Raw genomic sequence first — 11,203 nt, forward strand, 5'->3', positions numbered from 1 at the left:
TGAAAACTCCAGATCTATACCATCCCAGGTCTGATTATTTCACCTCTCACCTAGAGGGCACAGGGACTAGTCTATTTTTTTTTTTTTTTTTTTTAAATTCTAGAGATTGTAGTATGAAATGAGGTTAAAGAGTGTTGGGCATAGAGAGGGGAAACTGGCCTGGGTTATCAATCTACAGATATCTCCAGGCCTTATTGATGGGCTGGATACTGAAATTACAACAACGCAAAAGTTCAGCAAATTCTCTGATTTCAGAAGATGTAATAAACGTACTAAAAAGGCAGACAGCAGGCTGAGGTATAGTTCAGTGATAGAGTATATACCAGGGCTTGGGTTCAATCCCAGTACCACAGAATAAACAAACACCACAATAAGAAAAATCTGCAGAGAAAGCCAGTCGGTAGTGAGGCATGCCTTTAATCCCAGCCCTCGGGAGGCAGGAGGCAAATGGATCTCTGAGTTTGAGGCTAGCCTGGCCTACAGAGTGAGTTCTAGATCAGCCAGGACTGTTACACAGAGAAACCCTGTCTCAAAAACAAAACAACAACAACAACAAAATTACTCTGCAGAGAGATGCACAAAGGTGGGGGCTCTGAGATGAAGGAGTACTTCAAGTAGTTCAGCTACGAAGACGTGTTCCAGAAACTGGAGGCTCCTGAGGGCTTGTGGGCACAGGATTCCCAGTTCTGGGTCAAAGCTGAGTACTTCTAAGACATGGGAGGTATGATCTAGGCTGAAGTGCGGGGTGGGAGAGGGATGGAGATGTGTGTGTGCTCAGGTAGTAAGAGAGCAGGTGAGAAATAGCAAGGCTGACAAGAAATTAGGTGGTACCCACAGGCTTTGGGGAGGGGTGGCTACTCTAGAGGGTGTAAGGAGGGGTCCAAAGCACAAGATGACTCGGGATCAACTGATCTCTGACGTCTGAGTAATCCTAGCACACCAAGTTCCCCTTACCTGGTACACGGTTGGCATGATCCAGCCGTTGCTCTTACAGAGGGTACAGATCTCAGCCACCTCCCAGGAGGCATAGTTGGACAAGCCAAGCTCCACAAACTTGCCCTGCAGGGGAGAGGACGCAGATCAGTGCAGGGAACCAAGAAGGGAAATAACCGGGCGAGGAACCTGGGAGTGGAATCTGTGCCCAGCTCTACCCTGGGTACACAGAGAGCCTCACTAACGTGGCAGTTCAGGACGAGAGGTGTAGAAACCACCTCTCTGAGCTTAGGGGCCACCCTCACCTCCTGCTGTAGCTGGTGGCAGGCACGAAGAGTCTCCTCTATAGGGGTGTTGTGGTCAGGAGCGTGTAGGTAGAAGAGGTCCACCCGGGGACACTGCAGCCGCTTCAGGGACGTCTCCAGCTGGGACCGGACACTGTCAGGCTTCAGCGACTTCCCATCCCAAGGGTTGGCCTTGGTGGCGATTTTCACTTGCAGGAAGATTATAATGATTGAGAGATTTATTAGATGGCCAGACATGATGGCACAAGTCTCAGGAGGCAGAAACAGGAGGATCTCTTTGAGTTCGAGACCAGTCTGGTCTACAGAGTGAGTTCCAGGACAGTCAGAACTACACAGTGAAACCCTGTCTCGAAAAACCCAAAACCAAAACAACAACAACAACAAAAAAGATTAATTAGAATTACTCACTTGCCATGTAAATGTTCCGGGCTAAATTGCTTATTAATTTGGTCCCTATTCTGTGAAATGAAATAACAATACTGGAACTGTCCTCATATGGAGGGGACAGGGATTAAATAATCTTTTTTTTTCTTCTTTTTTTAAATTTAATTTTACTTTTTTGATTTTTTGAGACAGGGTTTCTCTGTGGCTTTGGAGCCTGTCCTGGCACTAGCTCTGTGGACCAGGCTGGTCTCGAACTCACAGAGATCCACCTGCCTCTGCCTCCCAAGTGCTGGGATTAAAGGCATGCGCCACCATCGCCTGCCTCTTCTTAAATTCTAGATAGGGGTCTGGAAAGATGGCTCAGCAGGTAAGAGCATTGGCTCTTCCCACAGAGGTCCTGAGTTTAATTCCAGCAATCACATAGTGGCTCACTATCATCTACAATGGGATCTGGTGCCCTCTTCTGGTGTGCAGGCAAACATGCAGAGAGAACACTCATATACATAAATTAGGTAAGTAGATAAACCTTAAAACTCTAGGTAGTGGCACACACATTTAACCCCAGCACTCAGGAGGCAGAGGCAGGCGGGTCTCTGTGAGTTCTAGGCCAGCCTGGTCTACAGAGTGAGTTCCAGGACAGGCTCCATAGCTACTGAGAAACCCTGTCTTGGAAACCAAACCAAACCAAACCAAACCAAACCAAACCAAACCAAACCAAAATTCTAAGTAGTTTTTAAATCCTTCTGATTTTATATGTAGACGATCATGCTATCTATGAACAGAGGGAGTTTTAAGAATAATTTTTAATTCAGATACAAAATAGGGTCAGGAGAGATGGCTCAGCAGTTAAAAGCACTTGTTGTACTTACAGAGGACCCAAATTAGAGCCCCAGCACCCACAGGGCAGCTTACAACTACCTATCACTTCAGTTCTAGAGAATTCAACACCCTCTTTGGATACATGGTACATGGCACGTGGCACCATTCATACACACAGACAAAACATTTGTACGCCTACAATAAAAAATACATCTCAAAAGTTTTAATTTCGTTTAATGGAGCAAAAGAACTGAATTAAAAAAAATTGTTGGCTGGTAAGTTGTCTCAGTGGATAATGGTGCTTGCCACACAAGGCTGTATTTTTTTTTAAAAAAAATTTATTTATTTATTATGTATACAATATTCTGTCTGTGTGTATGTCTGCAGGCCAGAAGAGGGCACCAGACCTCATTCCAGATGGTTGTGAGCCACCATGTGGTTGCCGGGAATTGAACTCAGGACCTTTGGAAGAGCAGGCAATGCTCTTAACCACTGAGCCATCTCTCCAGCCCAACAAGACTGCATTTTGAATTTTAAGAGTATATATATCTCGCAGGGCAGGGGGTGGAGGGCTTGAGGCATGAGAAGAAAGCAGATTCCATATCCCAAAGGTACTCAAACTCCATCCCAGATAGACTCCATATCCCAAAGGTGCTCAAACTCCATCCCAGACAGACTCCATATCCCAAAGGTGCTCAAACACCATCCCAGACAGACTCCATACCCCAAAGGTGCTCAAACACCATCCCACACTTTGGACTTGATGTTCCCAAGTTTTGTCAGGATGATGAGCCCATCCTTTGGCTCCCTCTAGCCACAGAATGGAGAAGGACCTCAGGGGGACAGGCCTGAAGGCAGGGAGACCAGTAAAGGACTCTGTAGGAATTGATGCCAGGGAGGCTGAGGAGATGGTTTAGAGCATTCACTGTTCTTGCAGAGGACTCAGGTTCGATCACCACACACGCTGGCTCACAATCATCTGTTAACTACAGTCCCAGGCTAGCCAATGCTCTCCTCTGGCCCACGAGGGCACATACATACAGACAGACAAAGCACCAATACATACATATAAATTAGTTAAAGCAGAAACAGGCTAAAGAGAAAAACTGGTGGTGGTGGTGTGCGCCTTTAATCCGGTACTCAGGAAGCAGAGACGCGGGTGGATCTCTGTGAGTTCAAGGCCAGTCTGGTCTACAAGAGCAAGCTCCAGGACAACCAGGACTACACAGAGAAACCCTGTGTAAATGAGAGAGAGAAACAAATAAGCCAGGTGAACGCTACAGAGCTGGACTTGAGAGATCTGCTCAATTATTCCCTTCCAGTTGTACTATGTTTTGAGTCCAAGGTACTCCAGAGAGGACCACTGTACAGGAAAGGGGAGGAGTCATCTCCGGATGGCAAAGAAGAGGCCTCCCTGTGTTATCAGGCACACTCCTGAGACTTCCAGTGGCTTCAAACAAACGAGGCACAGTTCCCCTCACCTTCCATCAAGGGACACACGCCACTGACCATCCCGCCCCATGCATGGCATTCTCAAGCTCGAACATTCCAGCGCCCCTTCCTACCTAGCACAGTGTTACTTACAAGGCAAGGCCTAGCCTCAAGGCTCTGTGAGCTTTGCCTGCTGCTCTCCCTGGGGCCTCCACAAGCTACTCCAGCCTGCACTCCCCAGCAATCACAGCTTCGGTCTTCCAAGCTGGACTTGGAACTCCCTCTGTGGGTTAGACACTTCCCCACTGTAGTAGCCCCCAGTGCAAGATCTGGCATAGCGTGGGTAGAAACGCTGGAAGTGCCCTCTCCCCACACTACTTTTCACCCCTGCCCCCCTCGGGCCCTTGGCATTGCCACAAGTCTCCTTGAGAGCCACAGGCACTGTCAACTGCACAGGACAAAGTCTGCAAAGCCCGGAATGAGAAACATGCCCCTGGAGTGCAGGGGTGGTGCGGGCAAGAGGGGGGGGCATAAGCACAAAACCTAGATGGAGGGGTGGGGAAGCAATGAACAACTGGAGAGTTGAGAGGCAGGGATTGACGTAGGAGGCAAGAGGCCAGAACAGGAGCTCTCTTGCACCTGCTACCCCCTCTCCCCCACGCGCCCAGAGCTGCAACTCCAGAAGCTTCGAAAGAGAGGCGGGACAAAGTTCAGTTCGGTAGTTTAGGCTCCTAAGCCTTAGAAGCTTGGGGTCCGGAGCGACGCGCACAGCTGTGGATATGGAAACTTAGGAAGCTTCTGGGTGCAGACCCTTGGGGGTGCGGACCTGGGCAGTGCACGCCGGGTGCGGGCACCAGCTCAGCTCTACTCGGTGCAGGGGTGTGGGGGCAGGTGCAGCGGTTACCTGTGCAGTCGCCGCTGCCCAGCCCAAGCCCCAGGCTGCCCAGGATGCTCTCGGACTGTCCGTCGCAGTACATGAAGGCCGTGTCCAGTTCTCTATGGCCGCGATCCATAAAGGCGCGAACCGTCGCGGCGCTGGCGCTCGCATCCATGCGGCGCCCCATCTCCATAGTGCCCAGAATTGTGGCGGGCCGGAGAGGGGCGCCCGAGGTGACGCCGGGTGGAGGAGGTCGGGACATGGCTAGAGGACGCGCTACGGAAGGCCCGGAGCGACGCGCACAGCGAAGAGCAGCTCGGCCCACAGCTCGGGACGCTGCACGCAGCATGGAGACTGCGCCTGCGTGCCTGGACGCCTCGGGCTCCGCCCACAGCGCTAGGAGAGGGCGGGGCGTCGGAGGTCAGCTGATCCCGGCGGGCTACGGACCTTGAAACTGAATCGGCTGTGGATCTTCTTTTGGTGAGAATGCTCGGGGCTGGCTGCAGGCAGGGCTTGGGGTCGGGACTCCAGGTACGCCCTGTCAATTCTTTCCTACACCCTTCCCCTGTCCCGCACAGTCCCCGGCGCCGGTCCCCTTTTGGGGCGCGGGATCGCGAGCTTCAGCCGGGTCTGACTTGGGATCCGAGTCCGCGTTCGGCTCCACTTCTCACCTGTCCGTCCTTGCCTTCCGGTCTCTTGGCTTCTGATTGCCTTGTTTTTCCCGGACTGGGCGGGGGCATCGCGGCGCTTGCCCCAGCTACTGCCCTGTCATTATCCCTCCGAACCGGCAGAGTCACCGGAAGGAGTTAGATCCTTGATTTGGAGGCCTGGAGTGGGTAGGATCCCGGAGCCATTGCGGGATCTCCTGATACATTTCCCCCAGGTCAGCAGGGAGGGAGCTCAGAGTGCCCACTCCCACGCCAAGCTCACCGCAGGAATCCAAGGAGGGTTGTTTAGAAGTGTGAGTACTGCTGTAGACTCAGGTTTGTTCAGTTAGTGTATACTGTGTGCTACTGTGTGACCCAGGGGGCTACAGCAAGAACAGAATATTACTGTCGACTGTGCGAGATGTGTTTCGATGGGAAGCATCTTCCTGGTTTTGCTTAGAGTTGGAGGACTTTGGGTGGAGCGGGAGACTGTGTCTCCTGGCCAGCCTTTCTGGATATGAGCCATGAGAGTCAGAATCCTTCTTAATTTCAGGGACTTGTAGCTCAGTGGTGGAGCACTGACCAGCATGGATGAGTTCCTAGGCTCAAACCATTATCATGGCTTGGAATGGGTTTTTTACTGAAGTCTGCAGTCAGTCTAGGAGGTTAAGTATCTTTCATGAGTCTCTTTTCTTTTTTTATGCATCAGAACGCTGAAGCTCCATCACTTGGATGGGACCCTCAGTCCTAGGCCCCTCTCAATTCACAAGTTTCCTCCCTTCCCCTCTCCCCTTCTCGTGTTTTCTTTCCTCCTCCCCCCTCCCCTCATCATGCTTCCTTCCCTCTCCCTCACCTTTACATTTCCTGAGTCTTGGTTGTGTAGCAGATGCATCCCGACCATGAGAAAAGGAAATACACAGACAGGGAGAGCAGAGAGAGGCTTGTCTGAAGAGCAGCGTTTAACAAGGACAGTGGTGTGTCTTCTCCAAGAGTGTGTTCCAGGAGGAAGTGACTGCGGCCCCTCTTGGAGAAGGCAGTTTAGAAATGGATCCTGTATCACCCAGGCATCTGTGGTGGAGAAGGATTCTGGAAGAAGAGCAGTTCTTAGACCTGGGCGGTGGTGGCGCACGCCTTTAATCCCAGCACTCGGGAAGCAGAGGCAGGCAGATCTTTGTGAGTTTGAGGCCAGCCTGGTCTACAAGAGCTAGTTCCAGGACAGGCACCAAAACAAAAAAAGCAGTTCTTGAGGTGCGGGGACCTTGTCTCTGTGAATTTGAACTTGATCCAGTCTCAGAATGGAGCCTACATCTGCTTTGGTGGGAAGTACCTTGGAGTTGGAGAGGACTGGGGTGTTTCAGGAGATCTGTCTCCTGGCCAGCATTTCTGGAAATGAACCATGAGCATCAGAATTCTTCAGACTGAGGGACATAACCCAGGGGTAAAGCATTGACTAGCACGTAGCATGTATGAGGTCCTTGGCGCAAACTTTGGTATCAAGGAAAGCGTCTTTGAAGAAGCTGGGAGAGCTGCTTACACCCACAGCCCCTGCTCCCCTCATTTCCTTCCTAACCCGGTGAAAGGGAATGAAAGAAAGATTCCATAACAGCCAAGACACTGGGTTCCCATCTTCAAACCATCACTACCTTGGATCGGATGTGGGGCTCAGAGGTTTATGTTCAGCTCAGAAGGATATTAGCCCCAGTTCATAGGCAGGCCCTGACAGGCTGACTCACAGGCCCAAAGCCAATTAAGTCTGCCTTTAGTGTTCCCTGCTAGACCTGGATGTTGTGAGGGAGGACAGTGTATGGATGTGTGATGAACTGGTGGCCCATTCAGAATCTACATAGGGGCACAGGGCAGGGGAGTCTGGAAGGATGTGGCTGATAAGCAAGAGAGCTTTTTAGGCACAGCTCTTACCTGGACTGCGTGTGAATGGAGGTGTCAGGTAATTGCTCCCCAGATTGGCTATGCTGATGTCACCTGCACCAGCCACTGAGACCAGGGAAGAACCTTCCATCCATCCTCTGCCCCATACTGGAGCTGCCACAATGAGCTGGCCAATCAGCCACCTGGGGCACCCTTACCCCCAGCTCTAGTAGCTGGTCATGTTAGGTCCTCTGAGAGTCTGGGCTTCCTGGACAAAGGAGCTGCCTTGCTTCCTCTCCCTGGCCCGAGCATCGCAAGCTCAGCATTCCGGGGTCCAGCCAGAGCCAGGCCTCCCTGGTATAAGTGGGAACTGAGAAGAAGGTACTAGAGTGAGCCTTTCTCGATGAGGAAGCGCCCTCCTAACATGGTGACAAAAGGGGAAGCGTGGCAGCCACCAGTGAAGCCTCTCCCTTGGGCTTTGATGCTTTTGCTTTCTGGCTGGGTGGCCCTAGCCGATGACTTCCCTACTGCGGCCTCGGGTTCCTGCAGAACACGTCAGTAGTGTTCCGTTCGAGTCAGGCGGAGGACAATGTGGGATTGCATGCTGGGACTGGAGGAGGCTCCAGCCAGCCGGACCTTGCCCTCCCTCCCCTCTCTAGGTTGTCAAGCATACAGAGTGACAGTGTCTGGAGTGACTCTGCAGGTGGCAGGGATCTGAGAGGACTCCTTTCTTCCTGCTCCTTTAACCAGCCATCCTCTGGTGTGGGCTGCGGCTTCCTTGCAGGTAGGTGTCGTGCATGTCTTTCAGGGTTTGGGAGGACCATGGGCCCCAGCTTCCTATCCGGGTACCTGGGCAACCTTAGGAACCGCCTTCTCATTCACACATTCACAATGCAGAGGGTAGTCTGTCCTCCAGAGACGCCTGGCCTCAGAGACCTTGTTAGAAGATAGTAGTGGCAAAGGGATGGAAGGCTGGCCTGGTGGTTCAGACCTGGAAACCCAGCACTCAGGTGTCTGAAATAGGATTGAAGGTTTAAGGCCAGCTTGGGCAATTTGTGAGACCCTCTTGAGATACAAAGTCAAGGAAAAAATGCTGGGAATAAGGACAGTTGTTGACCTCTTGTTCGGCACGTGCAAGGCTCTAGGTCTGACCTCTAAAGCAGAAAACAAAATACCTAGATGCTGTTGGCATACAGGCTCAGCCACTCTAACTATGAACTCATTGAACTGTCACAGTTAAATGTCACATATGAAGTAGAGCCTGTCATTGTCTTCACTGTGTAGAGGACAGGGCCAGTTTGACATCACCAGATCATGGAAAGGGGCTACACCTCCCAAGGCTGAAGACTTCTTCTTTCCCTTTTTTGTAGAACGAACCTTCACCAGCCTCTGAACTGTGACCATACACACACCTGTGCCTTCTTCCCTGCTGGGACCCTTCCTCTACGGCCATGGTCTGGAGGACCCTAGGCGCAAGCAACTTTTCCATCTGCCCCAATGGCTCCATCCAGTGGATCTGGGATGTGTTTGGTGAATGTGCTCAGGATGGCTGGGATGAGGCCAGCGTGGGCCTGGGCTTGGTCTCCATCCTCTGCTTTGCTGCATCAACCTTCCCGTGAGTATATGGCTATGCGGCAGGAGCAGGCGGGGCTTCAGGGGTGGTAGCAGCCCGTGCATTACATAGAGGGTTCGACTGGCTGGTCATTGTCCCATCTAGATCCCAGACCACATATACTCCCTCCCTTCCTGATCATGTTCTCTGATGGCCAGCTTGCTCCGAAGATAGGGGCCTGCACGGAGTCTACACAGGCCCGACCTCATGTTGAGGGATGCCGGTGCTGAGATAGTAATGTTTTCTGCCATGGATTGAGTGCTTACTGTATTCTTGGCCTGTGTCTAAGTGCTGGTGGGTTTACCTCCATTGATCCTCATAACAGTCCCGTGAAACAGCAGAGTTCACCTCCCTGTTTTACCAGATGAGGGCTGGGTGATGTGCTCTTTGTTGCTCAGTCAGAAAGAGACAGGGCTGGAGGATGGGGGTGCTGGGCTGCTTTAGATATGGTTGCATCCTTCAGGTGAAGACAGGTTGGTGGTGAAGATGAAGCAGGGGCTGCAAAATCCTGTGGCTGTTGCTAGGCTGGGGGATAAGGACGTTACTGCACAGGTTACTCCGCCACCTACTGACTCTTACCTGGGTAGACCACCGCCATGCCCTGAGCCTTAGAGCTCGTTTTCCTAATATGTGTGCAAGCTGGAAAGCTGGCATAGTGCCAGCGTCCAATTACGTGAAGTGTGAAAGAGAGCCCCTGGCCACTCAGCAGCGGCAGGGAGGGCCACAGCCAGGAAGAACTTGAGGGTATGCGGGCAGGAAGCAGCTGGTCAGGAGCAGCAGGTGTGTGAGAGAAGGGATGGCTGTTGTCATGCCTGGCTGGGCACCGTGGGAGGTGAGGCAGGCGGTAATGAACTCAGGACCTCACCGAGGGCTCTGTCCTCTAAGGCTGCTGTCACCGTTTTAATAATTGATCTTGGACTGGGCGTGGTGGCACGTGTCTTTAATCCCAGCAGGAGGTTCCTGAGTTCAAGGCCAATCTGGGCTATCTAGGGAGACCCTATAACCCTAAACTCCTGCTCTTCCTGCTTCCGTCTCTGAATTGCTGGGATTACACGTGTAGCCACCACTCCTGTCCTTTCATTCTTTTTAAAATTATTTTACGCATTTGGTTATTTTACTTACACGTATGTAAGTGCACCACATGTGTGCTTGACACCTGGTGCCCCCATCGACTGTATCTGGACCCTTTGGGACTGTAGTTTACAGATGGTTGTGAGCCTCCATGTGGGTACTGGGAACTGAATCTGGGTCTTCTGCAAGAGCAGCAGGCACTTGTAACTGCAATGTCTCTCTAGTCTCATGAGCTCCTTTTTAAAAATTGTTATTATTATTGTGTTTTGTTTTGGTTTTTGAGACAGGGCCTTGACTGTCCTGGAACTCACTCCATAGACCAAGCTGGCCTCAAACTCAGAGAGACCCACCTGCCTCTGTCTCCCGAGTACTGGGATTAAAGGCATGCACCACCACTACCCAGCTATTTATTATTCATTAATTAATTAATTTTGAGACAGAGTCTCACTGACCCCAGCAGCCTGAAACTCTCTATGTAGACCAGGTTGTCCTCAAATTCATAGGGATCCACCTGCCTCTGCCTCCTGAGTCTTGTGCCATTGTACCTGGCTCTGAGTTTCTTTTTTCTTGGGGGGGTTAAGATTTTCATCTTATTATTTTATATGTACCGATGCCTGCATGTGTGTGTGTGCATTGGTAGAATTCCAACACAGATCAAAGAAACACACTGAAGATACTGCCTCTGAAGTCCTAGGTTCCAGCCCAAGCCCTGGGCCCTCTCTTGCCCGTCACTGCTCCAGTCACACTGTGACTGTTAAGGTCCTCTTTTTGGCCTTGTTTTGATTTAGTTTTGTTTTTTCAAGACAGATTTTCTCTGTGTAGCCTTGGCTGTCCTGGAACTCACTCTGTAGACCAGGCTGGTCTCAAACTCACAGAGATCCACCTGCCTCTGCCTCCTGAGTGCTGGGATTAAAGGCGTGCGCCACCACCGCCCGGCTCTTATTGGCCTTTTAAGTGGGCCTCAGCCTCTGAGCACGTGTCCCCCTCCTCTTCCACAGCCAATACATCAAGGCCTGCAAGACAGGGAACATGGACCAGGCCCTGTCACTGTGGTTCCTCCTGGGCTGGATCGGTGGAGATTCCTGCAACCTCATTGGCTCCTTCCTGGCAGACCAGCTACCCCTGCAGGTGGGTGGGTCCCAGGCACAGCAGGGCAGCTAAGGAAGGACAAGTGGGAACAGCTGTGGGAGAAGAGACTAGGGCTTCGAATCTGCCAGCCAACACTCAGTGGCCACCATGCTGTGGAAGCAAGGGTGAG

General features: G+C 51.7%; 2 protein-coding genes across 5 annotated transcripts in view; one reads left to right on the forward strand and one right to left on the reverse strand.

Annotated features, from left to right (window-relative positions):
• The window catches only part of Akr7a2 (aldo-keto reductase family 7 member A2), an 8,157-nt gene extending 3,044 nt beyond the window's left edge, over window positions 1-5,113 (reverse strand). The window contains exons 1-3 of the mRNA XM_005352945.2: window positions 4,777-5,113; window positions 1,239-1,426; window positions 955-1,059 (exon numbers count right to left, since the gene is read on the reverse strand). Coding sequence (XP_005353002.1) covers window positions 955-1,059; window positions 1,239-1,426; window positions 4,777-5,098 — 615 coding nt within the window. The 5' untranslated portion in view covers window positions 5,099-5,113. The remainder of the gene's footprint in view (window positions 1-954; window positions 1,060-1,238; window positions 1,427-4,776) is intronic.
• Window positions 5,114-5,170: 57 nt separating this feature from the next.
• Pqlc2 (PQ loop repeat containing 2) overlaps window positions 5,171-11,203 on the forward strand; it is an 11,321-nt gene continuing 5,288 nt past the window's right edge. Inside the window, exons 1-4 of one of the 4 annotated variants that reach the window (XM_026782140.1) lie at window positions 5,171-5,229; window positions 7,922-8,046; window positions 8,633-8,877; window positions 10,944-11,073. In XM_026782140.1, the coding sequence (XP_026637941.1) occupies window positions 8,714-8,877; window positions 10,944-11,073 (294 nt within the window). In that variant the 5' untranslated portion in view covers window positions 5,171-5,229; window positions 7,922-8,046; window positions 8,633-8,713. Of the gene's footprint in view, window positions 5,281-5,357; window positions 5,711-7,921; window positions 8,047-8,632; window positions 8,878-10,943; window positions 11,074-11,203 lie in introns of those variants that run through there. The other 3 variants (XR_001229036.2, XM_005352946.3, XM_026782141.1) reach the window with 3 other exon arrangements.

The sequence above is a fragment of the Microtus ochrogaster genome, chromosome 10 (genome assembly GCF_000317375.1).
Source record: "Microtus ochrogaster isolate Prairie Vole_2 chromosome 10, MicOch1.0, whole genome shotgun sequence".
NCBI lineage: Eukaryota > Metazoa > Chordata > Mammalia > Rodentia > Cricetidae > Microtus > Microtus ochrogaster.